The following is an 18,565-nucleotide window of genomic DNA, read 5'->3' as shown; positions in this document are numbered from 1 at the left end:
TGATTCGCGGGAAGCGGGGGGGGAGGGGGAGAAGCGGGGCAGAGTGTGCGGAGGCGGAGCGGAGGTGAGCTGGGGCCGGGGAGCGGGGCGGAGAGCTGGAGCACCCATGGGGTCGGCTCCTAAGGCGCCACTTTTGGATAATGTGCTCAGGGGGAGCAGCCGCTCCCTCTGCTCCCCCCCAGCTACGGTCCTGGTCACTTCAACTTACCGGTTGTTAAATTTAGAAGCCCTTTTAGAACCGGTTGTCCCGCGCAGGACAACTGGTTCTAAAAGGGCTTCTAAATTTAACAACTGGTTCCCGCAAACCGGTGCGAACCGGCTCCCGCTCACCACTGGAGACTCCCCTTGCCGCTCTCACCCTAGGAGCCAGAGACCTCCCAGCAGGGCTGGTGAGTGCGGCCAGGGAAGGGGGAAGGGTGTGGTGGAGTGAGTGTCTGGGAGATGTGCGGGGGGTGCTGGGCTGTGAGGGTGTGGAGGGTGCTGGGCAGTGGGGGAGGTTTGTGTGTTTTGGGGTGCTAGGCAGTGGGGGCCTGTTGGGGGGTGCTGGGCAGTGAGGGAGATCTGTGTGTGTCAGGGCACTGGGGGTCTGTGTGGGGCATTGTTTAGTTGTGGTGGTGGGGCTGTGGGGAAGGGCACTGGGAGGGAGGGAGGAGAAATCTGTGTGTATTGGGAAACTAGCGAGTGGGGGGTTCTATGTGGGGTGCTGATGTGTATTAAGAGTTACCAGCTGGGTGGAGGACTGATAGATCTGGACAGAGTTTATATTGAATGGGCAAATGAAAAAGATCGCAGGGAAAAACAGTAAGGTTAGTTTAGCCGTCTTTGACATTTCGACCAATAAGGAAATTAAAATGCATTTGTAATTACATATCTTATTCTTGGCTGATAATCATTTATTGATATTTTTTAGGAAAATTTTCAATTTAAAACACAAACTTTTGTTTTTCTTTTTTTTACTTATGATGTCTATCTGAAAACCCATATAAATTGACACAAATTGCAAATTAAAACTTTTTAAATGTATAAGCATTTTACTCACTTGGGCGCATTTGCCTCATGGCACACAAATTTGAACTCTGCTTCAAAAATTTGCACAGAAGAAATTTTTCTTTTACCTTAATTATACTATTTTAGGAGCCCGCTATAACATAGTACCAAGGTTCAATACAAAGTCATATAAAAGTTATACAAAAATGCATAATGCAGAGATTTATCTACAACTGCATTGATTGACTGCTGTGTGCAGTGATATAGTGACCCCTGGACCTACAGGCTTCCACACACCGTCAGTGCCTTGCTAGTGTGCCATGCGCCGTGGGATATCTCTTCTCTTTGTGTGTTACTGTGAGTGTTTCCCTTGTGTGTGAATTTATTCAACAAAATCTTGAGCTTCATAATGGATACCATGAGTGAAAAGGAAAAGAGAAAAATAGAATCAGAGCACAGAGTTTTCAACACTGAATGGACGAATAAATACTTATATACTATTTCCAAAGACAAAATACTGTGCCTCGTGTGTCGCGAAACGTTAGCCGTTCCGAAAGAATACCACCTTCGGTGGCACTTTGAAACTAAGCATCCCAATCTCGCCAAATTGAGCCCAAATGAAAAAATAATTAAAGCAGCCAGTTTAGCGAAAAACCTTAGTAGAGAACAGCAAATTTTCAAGAAAGTGAGCACTGAGAACGATACAGTTACTAAAGTAAGCTTTAAAATTTCTAAGGAAATTGCTGCTGCTGGGAAATGCTTGACAGAAGGCGAGTTATTAAAAAAGTGTATGTTGATTGCTGTATCTGAGTTATGTCCAGAAAAGAGGGGAATATTTGAGAATGTCAGTCTATCACGCATGACTGTACGGAGAAGAATAGCTGACATTTCTACCAATTTAAGTGATCAGTTAAAGCAGAGAGTCAGTGAATTCTGCTTTTACTCCCTAGCTATGGATGAAAGCACCGATTTAAAAGACACCGCCCAACTTCTTATTTTTATTAGAGGTATTGATAAAAACTTTGAAATTACTGAAGAACTTGCTGGCATGTGCTCCATGACGGGTCGCACAACCGGAAAAGAAATCTCCAGTGAAGTGATAAAGTGCACGAATGATAAGTCGGGATTAGATTTCACAAACTTGGTGGCCATTTGTACTGATGGTGCTCCAGCTATGTGCCAAAAAATGTTGGAGCAGTTACTCTTCTTGAAGAATTTATCGGGAGAGAAATAACCAAACATCACTGCATTATGCATCAGCAGGTTTTGTGTAGCAAAGTCTTAAAATTTGAGCATGTAATGTCAGTGGTAGTTTCCATTGTAAACTACATCCGTTCTAGAGGACTAAAACATAGGACATTTCGAGCCTTTCTTGAAGGGGTAGACACCGAGTGCAATGACTTAATCTACCATACAGAAGTGAGGTGGTTGAGTCGAGGAAGAGTGCTCCAGCGTTTTGTTGCTTTGAAAGAGGAGGTAGCAAAATTCCTAGAAAATGGGCCAATAAAATTCCCAGAGCTTGAAAATGAGTCCTGGAATCAAGATCTCTTTTTCTTTTGTGATATTACAGCACACCTGAATGATCTCAACATTCAACTTCAGGGAAAAAATCAACTTATATTTCAAATGTGTGCAGCAGTGAAAGCTTTCAAAATGAAATTGAAACTTTTCAGAAGTCAGCTGTCAAAAGGTGAAATGTGTCACTTTCCCACTTGTGCACAGCGTATCCCTCAGCACAAACACGCCGAGTTAGGAGAAAAATACGCAAAGCACATCATTCTTTTGATTGAAGAATTTGACAGAAGACTTACTTTGTCTAAAGAAGAAGACGTCCAGTTGAAGCTGATTGAAGATCCCTTTTCTGTGGATCCAGAGGAAGTGCCACTAGATTTGCAGTTGGAGGTTATTGAACTTCAGTGTTCAGCAGTTTACCGAAATAAGCACAGAGAAAGCAGCTTGCGGGACTTCTACAAAAGTCTGGACAATGAAGTTGCACTGGAAACGTTCAGCATTTTTGGACGCACTTACATATGTGAACAAACATTTTTCCATCATGAACATGAATAAAAACAAGCAACGTTCTTCTCTGACTGATGACCATTTGGAAGACATTATGAAAATATCCACTTCAAATATGACCCCCAAATGCGACAAACTTGTTGCCGAAAAGAGATGTAATATTTCTCATTAAATTTGCAAGGTAATTATGAAAAGTACAAATGTTTTCTTTCAACGGAACAGATGTTTTTAATTTTTCCATGATTAATAAAAAAAATTAAAATAATTTAAAAAATTGTTTGATTTAATTGAAAAATTCTTAATAAAGTATCCCACACCCTCCCCCCCAAACCTTAGCTGTTTCGGCGGGGCGGTGCTGGGGAAGGAGGGTTTGTTTCCGCGGGGCTGGGCGGTGCTGGGGGGGGGTGTTTCCGCGGGGCCGGGGGGTTTCGGCCCTCAGCTGTTTTCTTTGGAGTAATATGGCCCTCGCCGCTTTACGAGTTGTGCAGGCCTGCATTAAAACAATAAAAAAACTACATGCATGCTAAAAAGCTTACCAGAGGTCACCCTCAATTCCAACCTCATGCTCGGCTTTCAAAAGCCACAAGTGGGTTTTCTTGTGGTTACGAGTACATATCCATCTTAGAACCAGAACCCAGACTGGGCAGATCAGCCATTTTTTATATACAGCTTGGGCCTTTAATCGTGGTCTTGTGTAACAGGTAATTGGCAGACAAACCGTCTTCTCAGGGCATAGCTTCAAAAGTCTTGGTTTTTGCATAACGAGAGTTGGGGAATTTGCATTATCCTTGCCGTAGGGATTGCCCAGGAAATCCAATTAACACTTATTGTCCCAAAGTCCATACATGTCTAGCACATTTTCAGTGTAGTCATTTGAATTCCCAAATCTCACATCTGCCCCCAGAGAGGTTACACATGATCACAGCCCACAATAATATATAAACTTAGTACAATAAGGTCTTTTAAGGATACCATGAGAAATTAAGAACATAAGAACGGCCATACTGTGTCAGTCCAATGGTCCATTTAGCCCAGTATCCTGTCTTCTGACAGTGGCCATTGCCAGACGTTTCAGAGGTAATGAACAGAACAGGACAATGTTGAGTGATCCATCACCTGTTTTCTAGTCCCAGCTTTTGGCAGTTGTAAGTTTAAGGACACCTGGAACATGAGGTTGTGTCCCTGGCCATCTTGGCTAATAGCTGTTTATGGAGATATTCTCCATGAATTTACCTAATTTTTTTAACTTTTTTTTTTTTTTGGCTTTCGCAAGATTCCTTGGCAGTGAGTTCCAGAAGTTGACTGTTGTATGAAGAAGTACTTCCTTTTGTTTGTTTTAAACCAGCTGCCTATTAATTTCATTGGTGACCCATAGTGCTTGTGTTATGGAAAGGGATAAATAACACTTTTCTATTCACTTTCTCCACACCATTCATGATTTTATAGACCTCAATCATATCCCCTCTTAGTTGTCTCTTTTCTAAGCTGAACAGTCTCAATCTTTTTTTTCCTCTCTCCTTGTATGGAAGGTGTTCCATATCCCTAATCATTCCTGTTACCGTTCTCTGTACCTCTTCCAATTCTAATATATCTATTTTGAGATGAGGCAACCAGAATTGTATGCAGTATTCATAGGGTGGGTGTACCATGGATTTATAGAGTGTCTTTCTGATATTTTCTGTCTTATCTATCTCTTTCCTAATGGTTCCTAACTATTAGCTTTTTTGACTGCTGCTGCACATTGAGCGGATGTATTCAGGGAACTATCCATGATGACTCCACGATCTCTTTGAATGGTAACAGATAATTTAGACCCTATAGTTTTGTATGTGTAGTTTGGATTACATTTTTCAATGTGCATTGCTTTGCACTTATCAGCACTGAATTACATTTGTCATTTTGTCTCACAGTCACCCAGCTGGGTGAGATTCCTTTGTGAATCTTTGCACTCATCTTAGGACTTAACTATCTTGAGGAATTTTGCATCATTTGCAAATTTTGCCACCTCACTATTCAGCCCTTTTTCCAGATCATTTTATGAACATGTTGAACAACACAAGTTCCAGTACAAAACTTTGGGAGACCCTTATGTTTACCACTCTCCATTGTGAAAACTGACCATTTATTCCTACTCTTTGTTTCCTGTCTTTTAACCAGTTACTGATCCATCAGAGGACCTTCCCTCTTATCCCATGACTGTTTAGTTTGCTTAAGAGCCTTTGGTGAGGGACCTTGTCAAAGGCTTTCTGAAAGTCCACAAACACTATATCAACTGGATCACCCCTGTCCACACGCTTGTTGACTCCCTCAGAGAATTGAATCTATCCCAACATATCATGTTTATGTGTGTCTGATAATTTTGTTCTTTACTATAGTTTCATCCAGTTTGCCTGGTACTGAAGTTAGGCTTACCGGCCTGTAATTGTGTGGCTTTTTAAAAAAAATTGACATTACATTAGGTACCCTCCTGTCATTTGGTACAGTGGCTGATTTAAGCGATTTAACCCAGGTAGTACTGTTAGTAGAGTTCAGAACTCTTTGGTGAATATCGTCTTGTCCTGGTAACTTATTGCTCTTTAATTTATCATGTTTTTCCAAAACCTCCTCTACATCTCAGTCTGGAACAGTTCCTCAGATTTGTCACCTAAAAGGAATGACGTGGTAGTGGTATCTCCTCCATATCCTCTGCAGTGAAGACTGATGCAAAGAATTGCTTTATCTTCTCTGTCATGGCCTGGTCTTCCTTGAGTGCTCTTTTAGCACCTCGATCATCCAGTGGCCCACTGACTGTTGTACTTAAAACAATCTTTGCTATTAGTTTTTGTGTCCATAGCCTGTTGCTCTTCAAATATTTTTCTGCACCTGCCTTATTATACTTTTACACTTGACTTGCCAGAGTTTATACTTACTTTTATTTTCCTTATTTGACTTCAGATTTTTAAAGGAAGCTTTTTTGCCTCTAACCACCTGTTTCACTCTGTTTTTAACCATAGTGGCATTTTCTGGTCTTCACTGTTTTGTTTTTAGTTTGGGTTATTGTAGCGGTACAGTGACTCACCCCTGCGGCGCCTCCAGCTGGTCGTCTGGGAATTAGCTCTTTTCCAGCCGTTGGAGCACCCTCTGCAGGCTGGTGTCCTGCCGCAGCTTGGCCCCCGTGTCCCTCCCAGGACTTGGTGCCCCTTGCAACCCCAGGGTGCTTGCCCCTGGCAGTAACCCCTCACTCTTAGGGTCTCCCCTCCCCGGGGAACCCCCACCCCCTATCCCCACCTCGCCTCAGTCGTAGGCTACTGCCAGTCACCAACTAGCCCCCGCTCCCTGGGGCAGACTGCAGTATAAGCCAATCATCACAGGCAAGGGGGTTTTGGACTTGTTGCCTTTCTCTGCAACCCAGTACCTCCAGGGGCCTTGTACAAGGCCCTGCAGCCTGGGGAGTTGCTGGCTCGGAGCTCCCCAGCTCCTCTGGCCTTTCCCCAGCCCTGGGGTCCATCTCCCTCCTCAGCTAGAGGGAGACTCTTGCTTCTGGCCCACTGCCCTCTTATAAAGGCCAGCTGGGCCCTTATTAAGCCAGCTATAGCTGTGGCTGCTTTCCCAATCAGCCCAGCTTTCAGAGCTGCAGCCCTCTCCAGAGCTGCTTTTACCACTGCAGCCCTCCCCAGGGCTGCTTGTCCCCTTCCAGGGCCGGAGCGGAGTGATCACCTCGCTACAGGTATACATTTAGTTTGAGTCTTTATTAAGGTGGTTTTAGAATAGTGTTTATGCAGTTTGCAGGCATTTAACTGTTCTGACTGTTCCCTTTAATTTACTTTTAACTAGCATCCTTGTTTTTGAAGTTAAATGCTATTGTGGTGGGTTTCTTAGGCATTTTTTCCCATACAGGGATGTTAAATTTAATCACATTATGGTTGTTATTACTGAGCAGTTGCCGTATCTGTCACACAGGGGTTTTTAATATTTTACATCCTACTGTAAAGAGATTTTTTGAAAGCAGTGGCACATATTTTCCCACCTATTTGTAATCTTTTTTCGGGACTTGAAATTTACCACTTATGAATCTGATGAAATTGTTATTTAAACCTTTAGCAGATAGCTTGTTGTATCAACTGTCCCTAAAGATTGGATTCTTAGTAGCCATAAGTCTCTGCAGAGTTCATGAGATCTAGGTCTTGATGGCTGAGTTCCCATACACAATTTCATAAACTAAAACGACCCTGCAACCCCCCAAAATCCTGACTAAATTTCCCCTGTACCAATCCACCAACCAACTCAGTCTTTTCACTAAGCTTTACTCAAATACCAGGGAATTCAGGTTATATGGTCTATATGTTAAGAAGACCCTTAGCTACTATCTAGACATAACTAAGCCTATATATAAGTATCCTTGCTGTTTGCAGAAATGTTACATATCAGTAACTATAGTTCTTTGAGTAAATTGTCCCACAGATCCTCAAGGCCAGCTAAAGGTTCAAATAATAATTCTGTTAGTTTCAGAAACAGAATATAATGTTGAATGCACCATTTTTAAAATCTAATTCCTCTTATTTGGCTCTAATAGAGGTTCCAATAGGTGAAAGAATTAAAAATAAAGTTGGAAACCTCAGTCCTTCTGTTTGGCATTCAGCACCAAGCCCCAAATTTTTTAGAAGATTCTGACTCAATGGATGGAGTGCAGGCATATGCCAAGAGTGGGAATCTATGCCAACAGTGTTCTTCAAGAACTATAGTCATCATAAATAACCTTTCTTTCCCAATTCTAATTCCATAGGTCACATTCCACATTTTTCTTTGCCTGTAATTAGTAACTTTTTGTTTGTGCAGTGAACACAGTGTGTTTGATATTATACAAGATGCAAAGATAGATGAGCTGTGTTCCAAAGATTTTGCGATGTAAAAGACCAACAAAGAGAAGATAGGATAACTTTAAATTACTGTATATACATTTTTTTTAAATTTGTATTTGTGTGAATCAGGAGGATTTGAATGAAAAAAGATGGTGGCTCTGCAAACTGCTATTTGAATCAGGGCTTGTCTTATACACTGATCATGAGAAAGTCATATCATGTACAGGGCAGTACGAAGTGAAGGACAGAAATAGAATTATGTAATCATACCTTTATATATGTTGTTTTCTTTGAGTCTTTACAAAGTTGTTGGGTGACATATAAAATATTTAATATATCCTTGCATACTGTGTATGAAAAGTGATTGACAATCAAAATTATAGCATAAGAGAACATATTTCTTTTGCTATTATTTGCAGTTAGTGAAAATGACTTTAGAATGCAACTGGTCAGATCCATTAGTGGAATTGCAGACATTGACACGACTTACACATTTTGCATATGCATCACATGACCATGAAATAGTGATGACTTGTTCCCAAAGAACCTTGCAACTAGATGATGCAGTTTTGTATGATACAGATGCGAAGAAACATGAAATGTAAGTATACAGAATTTTCAATTATAACATAAAATAACTTTAAAGCATTCAGTAATATAGGTACATTTTTGTGATAATATAATCAAAATTGTTAAAGGTAAGGATCTGTTTTAAGGAGTAAAAAACTGTATTTAAGAGTAAAAGCTGAAACTTCCCTCTTACTCACTTTATTGCGATTAGCAGTTCCAGCACTGTTTGAGCATTGAGGGCTAGATTATAAATTTACAATGCAGCTTGAGAAAGGGGCAATGCAGGAAGCAGATTGTGAGTCCTTGACTTAGTTCAGGAAAATGTGTAAACACATGCTAAAGGCCCATTGAAGTGAATCATATGCTTAAAGTTAAGCATGTGCTTAAGTGCTTCCCTAAATTGGGGCCTCTAACATTCACAATCTTGTTCCTGCTTTCACTTCATTCCAGGGGGAAGGTAATCTGTGCTAGCCCTTCTGGTGATGCAGGATTGTGTCCCTGACTGCACTGGGTTTGATGCATGGACTGAATTGATGCAGTTTGGAGGTGGTGCCAAGACTGCCCACATCTCTGCTCATCTATTCCCTGATCACTTCTGTGGGAGGAGGAGGAGTAGCCCAGTGGCAGCTACTCTTTCCCCACATGGGGGATGGAGATGGAGGTAGCCCATATAAGATGGGCTTTTTATGTTCCCTTATTCTCCTCTGCAGTCATGCAGCAGGCCCATGATTGAGACCTGGATTATTGTATATATCACTTATGTTGTAGTACCTAGGTGCAATGAAAATGTTAAGAAAAGAGTTGCAGTCTGAAAACTGGCTTTATATCTGGGATTAAGGCAACTTCCACACTAGGTTGAGGATCTGCTGATACGGTCCTATCATCCAGAAAAGAAGATCCCCAGATTCTCATAGACTTTAAGGGCAGAAGGGACCATTATGATCACCTAGTCTGACCTCCTGCACAACGCAGGCCACAGAATCTCACCCACGCACTCATGTAACAAACCCCTAACCTATGCCTGAGTTATTGAAGTCCTCAAATCGTGGTTTAAAGACCTCAAGGTGCAGAGAATCCTCCAGCAAGTGACCCGTGCCCCACGCTGCAGAGGAAGGCGAAAAAACTCCAGGGCCTCTGCCAATTTGCCCTGTAGGAAAAATCCTTCCCGACCCCAAATATGGCGATCAGTTAAACCCTGAGCGTGTGGGCAAGACTCACCAGCCAGACACCCAGGAAAGAATTCTCTGTAGTAGCTCAGATCCCACCCCATCTAACATCCCATCACAGACCATTGGGCATATTTACCTGCTAATAATCAAAGATCAATTAATTGCCAAAATTAGGTTATCCCATCATACCATTCCCTCCATAAACTTATCAAGCAAGATATTTCTTTTGCCCCCACTACTTCCCTTGGAAGGCTGTTCCAGAACTTCACTCCTCTAATAGTTAGAAACCTTCGTCTAATTTCAAGTCTAAACTTCCTAATGTCCAGTTTATATCCATTTGTTCTTGTGTCCACATTGGTACTAAGCTTAAATAATTCCTCTCCCTCCCTGATATTTATCCCTCTGATATATTTATAAAGAGCAATCATATCTCCCCTCAGCCTCCTTTTGGTTAGGCTAAACAAGCCAAGTTCTTTGAGTCTCCTTTCATAAGACAGGTTTTCCATTCCTCAGATCATCCTAGTAGCCCTTCTCTGTACCTGTTCCAGTTTGAATTCATCCTTCTTAAACATGGGAGACCAGAACTGCACAGAATATTCCAGATGAGGTCTCACCAGTGCCTTGTATAACGGTACTAACACCTCCTTATCTTTACTGGAAATACCTCGCCTGACGCATCCCAAGACCTCATTAGCTTTTTTAACAGCCATATCACATTGGCAGCTCATATTCATCCTGTGATCAACCAATACTCTGAGATCCTTCTCCTCCTCTGTTACTTCCAACTGATGTGTCCCCAATTTATAACCAAATTTCTTGTTATTAATCCCTAAATGCATGACCTTGCACTTTTCACTATTAAATTTCATCCTATTACTATTACTTCAGTTTACAAGGTCATCCAGATCTTCCTGTATGATATCCCGGTCCTTCTCTGTATTCGCAATACCTCCCAGCTTTGTGTGATCCGCAAACTTTATTAGCACATTCCCACTGTTTGTGCCAAGGTCAGTAATAAAAAGATTAAATAAGATTGGTCCCAAAACCAATCCCTGAGGAACTCCACTAGTAACCTCCTTCCAGCCTGACAGTTCACCTTTCAGTATGACCCATTGTAGTCTCCCCTTTAACCAGTTCCTTATCCACCTTTCAATTTTCCTATTGATCCCCATCTTTTCCAATTTAGCTAATAATTCCCCATGTGGAACCGTATCGAATGCCTTACTGAAATCGAGGTAAATTAGATCCACTGCGTTTCCTTTGTCTAAAAAATCTGTTACCTTCTCAAAGGAGGAGATCAGGTTGCTTTGGCACAATTTACCTTTTGTAAAACCATGTTGTATTTTGTCCCAATTACCATTGACCTCAATGTCCTTAACTACTTTCTCCTTCAAAATTTTTTCGAAGACCTTGCATACTACAGATGTCAAACTAACAGGCCTATCGTTACTCGGATCACTTTTTTTTCCTTTCTTAAAAATAGGAACTATGTTAGCAATTCTCCAGTCGTACGGTACAACCCCTGAGTTTACTGATTCATTAAAAATTCTTGCTAATGGGCTTGCAATTTCATGTGCCAGTTCCTTTAATATTCTTGGATGAAGATTATCTGGGCCCCCCGATTTAGTCCCATTATGCTGTTCGAGTTTGGCTTCTACCTCGGACGTGGCAATATCTACCTCCATATCCTTATTCCCATTTGTCATCCTACCATTATCCCTAAGCTCCTCATTAGCCTCATTAAAGACTGAGGCAAAGTATTTGTTTAGATATTGGGCCATGCCTAGATTATCCTTAACCTCCACTCCATCCTCAGTGTTTAGCGGTCCCACTTCTTTCTTTGTTTTCTTCTTATTTATATGGCTATCGAACCTTTTACTATTGGTTTTAATTCCCTTTGCAAGGTCCAACTCTACATGGCTTTTGGCCTTTCTCACTTTATCCCTACATGTTATGACCTCAGTAAGGTAGCTTTCCTTGCTAATCCCTCCCATCTTCCACTCCTTGTAGGCTTTCTGCTTTTCCTTAATCACTCTCTGAGATGCTTCCTCATCCAGCTTGGTCTACAACTCCTGCCTATGAATTTTTCCCCCTTTCTTGGGATTCAGGCTTCTGATAGTTTTTGCAACTTTGACTTGAAGTAATTCCAGGCCTCTTCCGCCTTTAGATCCACAAGTTCTTCAGTCCAATCCACTTCCCTAATTAACTTCCTTAATTCTTTAAAGTTAGCCCTTTTGAAATCAAAAACCCTAGTCCCAGATCTATTTTTGTTTATCCTTCCATCTAGTTTGAACTGAATTAGCTCATGATCACTCGAACCAAGGTTGTCCCCTACAACCATTTCTTCTATGAGGTCCTCCCTACTCACCAAAACCAAATCTAAAATGGCATCCCCTCTTGTTGGTTCTTCAACTACTTGGTGATGTATATATGCAGCCCAAAAAGGAAATGTGGTTTGACCAAACCTGGATGAAATTAGCCCAGTTAATATTATTGTTTTTATACTGTCAGGGAAAAAAGTAATTCTGGATGGAAAATTTTGAGCATAACTAAATGCTGATCTTAACTGGAAAAACATGTGTTCTTTATCATCTGCAGCCATTCACTAGGAAATTGGCTTTCTACCTTTTTTTTCAAATCTTTCAGCAAAATGAGATATTCAAATATATAGAGCTCTTGAATATCATAGAGAACAGCTCTCTGAATAAAACAATGAATGGATAAAATATTTTCATCTTTGACACACAACTTTAGTCCAGGATTTGTCATAATTTCTCCAGTATAAATACACAAAATGAAAAATGAGTATTATTTGCATGGTAAAGAGCAACATTAGGGTAAAATAGGGCTTAAATTTGCTTTAGTTTTCATTTTTTCAGTGTAAAAGTCAACTGTGGAACACTGGTAACCTCTAGTGGTCATAATCATTATTGCATAATAGTTTTTGCTCTAAAGCAGGGGTCGGCAACCTTTCAGAAGTGGTGTGCCGAGTCTTCATTTATTCACTCTAATTTAAGATTTTGTGTGCCAGTAATACATTTTAACGTTTTTAGAAGGTCTCTTTCTATAAGTCTATAATATATAACTAAACTATTGTTGTATGTAAAGTAAATAAGGTTTTTAAAATGTTTAAGAAACTTCATTTAAAATTAAATTAAAATGCAGAGCACCCCGGACTGGTGGCCAGGCCCCGGGAAGTGTGAGTGCCACTGAAAATCAGCTTGTGTGCCGCCTTTGGCACTCATGCCATAGGTTGTCTACCCCTGCTCTAAAGGGTAGGTGGTAGGCCAGGTAGACCCGGTAATGCAGTAAAAGTAAGTTCACTTTGAAATTTTTTCTTTTTATTCTCTTCTTTGCATACAGTTCGGTTTTTTAAAGTTTGCATAATATAGATACAACAGAATTTATTTTCCCTGCAAAAATCCTTTTTTTCTTAAAAGCTTTGAGATCCAAATGTCTCAGAATGGAACATTTTTACCTGATTTATTTCTTTCCTTAAACTGACCTCCTTCATTCCACCCCACCCTGAGTAAATTCACAGGGAGAAGATCAGAAGTGGAGTCATCTGGAGCCTTGTACATAGTTCTATTGTTTAAAGTTGCTGCCTAAGTCTAAAGTTATCACTAACAAATTTCAGTGTTTTATAGAATCATAGAATCGTAGGATGGGAAGAGGCCTCATATAGTCCAGTTCCATGCATTCATGGCAGGACTAAGTATTACCTAGACCATCCCTGACAGGTGTTTGTCTAACCTGCTCTTAAAAATCTCCAATGATTCAGATTCCACAATCTCCCTAGGCAATTTATTCCAGTGCTTAACTATCCTGACAGGAAGTTTTTCCTAATGTCCAACCTAAATCGCCCTTGCTGCAATTTAAGCCCATTGCTCCTTGTCCTATCCTCAGAGGTTAAGGACCATAATTTTTCTCCATCCTCCTTGTAACAACCTTTTATGTACTTGAAAGCTGTACATATCAGGTCCCCCCCTCATTCTTCTCTTCTCCAGACTAAACAAACACAATTTTTTCAATCTTCCCTCATAGATCATGTCTTCTAGCCCTTAATTACTTTTGTTGCTCTTTTCTGGACTTTCTCCAATTTGTCTACATCTTTCTTGAAATGTGGTACCCAGAACTGGACACAATACTCCAGTTGAGGCCTAATCAGAGCAGAGTAGAGCGGAAGAATTACATCTTGTGTCTTGCTTACTCCATTCCTGCTAATACATCCCAGAATGATGTTTGCTTTTTTTGCAACGGTGTTATACTGTTGACTCATATTTAGCTTGTGATCCATTATGACCCCTATATCCCTTTCTGCAGTATTTCTTCCTAGGCAGTCATTTCCCATTTTGTATTATGCAGCCTTGGAAATACTTTGCTGTGGGAGGTCTAAAGATTGTGTCCTAATCTTGGAGCCCCTGTACAAGTCTGAATAGGGTTCTGCATGTGTGTGTGTGTGTGTGTGTGTGTATGTATATATATATACACATACATACAATATATATATATTGTATTGACAATTGACAAAGTTCCTTCTCTGCCTTGGTGGGTCCTGCGCTTATTGGCGGATTTGCTCGCCTCAGAGATTCACGGCAGCCCTCAGTTTGGCCACTTTTGCTAGCGGCTCAAACCTGCTGTTCACTCAGCTAACCTCATCACTGGCCAGCATGGGGAAAGGAAGGAGAGCAATCCCCACAGTCTCTGCTGACCCACCTAGTGGGTCGGGGGGGGTAGGCCAGAGACCTTCCCCTCTGGTGGGACCCACAGTCCAGGTCACCTCCTCTTGTCTCAAATAGGGAGTTGAGGCAGATGGGGGGAACCCAGGTGCTCCCTGGGTGCTCCCTCTATTCCAGGTTCCAGCCCAGGGCCCTGTGAATTGCAACTTTCTACAGTATCTCTTGTAACGGCTGCGTGACAGCTACAACTCCCTGGGCTACTTCCCCATGGCCTCCTCCCAACTCCTTCTTTATCCTCACCACAGGACCTTCCTCTTGATGTCTGGTAATGCTTGTACTTCACAGTCCTCCAGCAGTACGCCTACTCACTCTCAGCTTTTTGTGCCTCTTGCTCCCAGCTCCTCACACACACGCCTCACTGACTGAAGTGAGGTCCTTTTTAAACCAGGTGCCCTGATTAGCCTGCCTTAATTGATTCTAGCAGCTTCTTAATTGGCTCCAGGTGTCCTAATTAGCCTGTCTGCCTTAATTGGTTCCAGCAAGTTCCTGATTGTTCTGGAACTGCCCCTATTACCTTACCCAGGGACAAGGGACCTGCTTAACCTGGAGCTAATATATCTGCCTTCTATCACTCTCCTGTAGCCATCTGGTCCGACCCTGTCACTATATATATATAATATAAAAGAGAGAGAGAGAGAAAGCTGCATTAGTGTTAGGACATGTCTACACATATAGTGCTGCAGCAGTGCAGTATATCGATGCAGTTGCGCTACTGCAGCATGTCTGGTGAAGACGCTCTAAGCCGACAGCTCTCCTGTCAGCATAATAAAATCACCTACGTGAATGGCAGAAGCTATATTGGTGGGAGAAGCTCTCCCACCGACATATCGCTGTGCACACAAGCATTCATGTTCATGTAACATATAGGGCCCTACCAAATTCATGGCCAAGAAAAATGCGTCACGGACTGTGAAATCTGGTCTTTTGTGTGCTTTTACCCTATACTAGACAGATTTCATGGAGGAGACCAGCGTTTCTCAAATTGGGGGTCCTGACCCAAAAGGGAGTTGCAGGGGGGTCACAAGGTTATTTTAGGGAGGACATGGTATTGCCACCCTTACTTCTGCGCTGCCTTCAGAGCTGGACGGCCGGACAGAGATGGTTGTTGGTCGAGTGCCCAGCTCTGAAGGCAGCATCCCGCCAGCAGCAGCACAGAAGTAAGGGTGGCATGGTATGGTATTGCCACCCTTACTTCTGCGCTGCTGCCTTCAGAGCTGGGTGGCCAGAGAGTGGCAACTGCTGACTGAGGGCCCAGCTCTGCAGGCAGCAGTGCAGAGGTAAGGGTGTCAATACCATGCTCTGCCATCCTTGCTTCTGCAGTGCTGCTGGCAGTGGCTCTGCCTTCAGAGCTGGGCTCCCAGCCAGCAGCCACCACTCTCCAGCTGCCCAGCTCTGAAGGCAGCGCCGCCGCCTGCAGCAGCTCAGAAGTAAGGGTAGCAGTACCATTACCCCCCCACACACACAATAACTTTGCAAGCTCCCCACCCCCCCAAATCCTTTTTGGGTCAGGACCCCTACAATTATAACACCATGAAATTTCAGATTTAAATAGCTGAAATCATGAAATTTATGATTTTTAAAATCCTATGACCGTGAAATTGACCTAAAAATGGACCATGAATTTGGTAGGGCCCTGTTTATGTCTCTCAGGGGGGTGGTTTATTCATATTTCTGAGCGACATAAGTTATGCTGACATAGGTTGTAGTGTAGACATAGCCTTAGAGTTGAGGAAGGTCAGCCCCAGAAGGAACAAGAAGGATAACAAATTTTCCATACTGGTTTGTTTTGTTTTCTAAAAAACGCACACAAGTTTTAGGCTAACTATATCACAAAAATCCTGAATTAAGTTTTTGTTTGACTTGGATTTTGATTGTGCGTAAGGTGATAAACCCTAACATATTTTATCTCTGTAATTAATGTAAATGTTGTTATCCCTAATATGATTCCAGTATTATTTTACAGAACCAGAAAGGTAGAGTATAAAAAGTATAGAGTAATGTTTGTTTCATATTAGTTTCATAATGTTGTATCTGATTATTAAAAAGGTTTTCAAATTTAGTTTATCGTGTTAGTAGAAACTGAATAAACGTTTTTAAGTACAAAGTCCGTAATACCACCATTTTGTAAAAGACAAAGACTGTAGACATCAGTCAATGGGAATGGATGCATTCTCACTCTATACATTTAGAACACATCATGAATTATTTGTCTTTATGCAGAGATGATTACACAGCAAGACAAGAAATGTTAAGCACTGCTGCTTGTATACAGGGGAGGAGTATAATGGAAAATTTGGCTGGAAAAAAACATTTGCGCTTAGCAGCATCGAAAGCCTTTGTTCAAAGTGCAAGGTATGTTGTATTTTGACGGGGCGCAGCAGAATAATTTAATGCAGCTTTAATTTTTGATATAATCCCTGTTTTGGAACCAGATCAACATATTCTTCTTTTCCAAGAAGTGGCTTAAGTGCAAAATGTTGTGGGCTGAAATACTTAACGAAGGATCTGGTGGAATCTTCCAGTTCAGAAAAATCCTGAATACTCATGTCTCCCATATAGCTGGATATTGGAGCTTCAAAATAGTATCTTTAAAGTCACTACTGATCAATGAAGGTGAAGCCACAGATCCAAAGTGAGGGAGAACCTATTATCTAATACCTGTAGGAAATAGCAGTACTGGGGACAGTAAAAAAATATCAGTCTTCCAAACAAAAGGAAAAAATAATTGGTCCCACTGGCAGTCAAAAGTAGATAGGATTTGAATTTTTGATAGATGAGAATCCGAAGGTTTAACCTGAGACTGCCAATATTCCAGCTCTTTTTTGAAAGTGTGTTCTAAGATAAGTTTGAGGAAACAGTGTAACAGAATCATTAGAGGATATCCAGTTAAAGCGAACAATTCTGTGCCTCTTTAAATGCAAATGATGAGACTTCTTCATAAATAATAGAGTATTCTATACTGAATTGGGCATAGCTGGACAGAGATTCTAAGAGGGAAGCAAGAAATATTGTTTGCAAAATATTGGCTATAATAATAAATCCAGTGACAAGTTATATGAAGGGAAATACAGAGTTTTAAAAAATGCTAAAATTGCATAACTTTGTCAGACACCATGACCATTCTGGTAAGCATAGTGAGCAAGCCTTAGGCATCATCATCTGGTAACAGTCTGTTATTTCAGAAGATTCCCATTTACAGCTAGATGATGGGATTTAAGCCACTGAGTAGAAAGATGGCATGGTACCACAACTGGGAGAGAATTATTAACTTCAGGACACAAAAATAGCAATTGCATGGAATATTGAGAATAGAACTATTCTTGTACGGAACTAGAGACATTGAAGTTGTGTCCTCATATTACTTTGGTACTTCATCATAGTGTGTGAAACCACATATTAGCTTAAGGGTTATTTTTAAAAAATGATACTGTAATGAGAAATTAACATGGTTGGGAGACAAAATACAATAGTTTAAAAATAGAGAGTTTTATTATGAGTCCCAAGTACAATTTCAACAGTTTTAGTAATAAAGAATCTTCAAATGGGTTACAAGTAAATATAACACATAGATATTACTGGTATCATATAAAAGTATATTTTTTTTACTTATTTCTTACTGCTGCTGTTTGTGAGTGTGAACATATTCATTACCCAAAATGGAAAATGCTTTCTATAGTGGGTTAATTCAAAAGCCCCTCATCTGAGGGGGACATATATAAATCCTGATTAGGACACAAAGGGAGCTGAGTTGGGTGGTTTCATGGTTATGCTTAGCAGACATTGACTACAACATGCAGTTTAGCATGAATGGCAGTCTTTTCTCAGTTTAATCATGCTTTTCTCCCTCAGATATGCAGGTGAAACAGGAAACTGTACCCTGGTAATACTGGCAGCTAGACACTTCTGGAATGCATGTTTACCTTTTATAGGATCTCCACAAGACAGAGAACAGCTTAAAGAGCCCACAGAAACAATTCTCAAAAACATCACTAAAGCAGAATCTAAAATTAAGCAGGTAAGATTATCTAATAAGTAGCAACATTTTAGTAGAATTTACTGACCGGTTGTGATTTTGAAGCAAAATTTTGCTTTACTTTGAAACTATGGATATTTACTTCAGGATTTTCTTTCCTGCGGGAGGGGAGAAAACTCCAAGTTTATCAGTCTAGCACCTTTTATGAGCACTTACATTCTCTCTCATCTGCACACATGTTGACCTACCTCATCAATAGCCTCTCAACGG

At 41.1% G+C, this 18,565-nt stretch overlaps 1 protein-coding gene across 1 annotated transcript in view; it reads left to right on the top strand.

Moving 5' to 3' along the window:
• The window catches only part of CFAP46 (cilia and flagella associated protein 46), a 195,461-nt gene that overhangs the window by 83,111 nt on the left and 93,785 nt on the right, over window positions 1–18,565 (top strand). The window contains exons 24-26 of the mRNA XM_026651052.1: window positions 8,264–8,445; window positions 16,543–16,674; window positions 18,172–18,337. Of these exons, the coding sequence (XP_026506837.1) occupies window positions 8,264–8,445; window positions 16,543–16,674; window positions 18,172–18,337 (480 nt within the window). The remainder of the gene's footprint in view (window positions 1–8,263; window positions 8,446–16,542; window positions 16,675–18,171; window positions 18,338–18,565) is intronic.

The sequence above is a fragment of the Terrapene carolina genome, unplaced genomic scaffold (assembly GCF_002925995.2).
Source record: "Terrapene carolina triunguis isolate 2854851 unplaced genomic scaffold, T_m_triunguis-2.0 Scaffold95, whole genome shotgun sequence".
Lineage (NCBI taxonomy): Eukaryota > Metazoa > Chordata > Testudines > Emydidae > Terrapene > Terrapene triunguis.
This window is presented reverse-complemented; position numbering and strand designations above follow the sequence as displayed.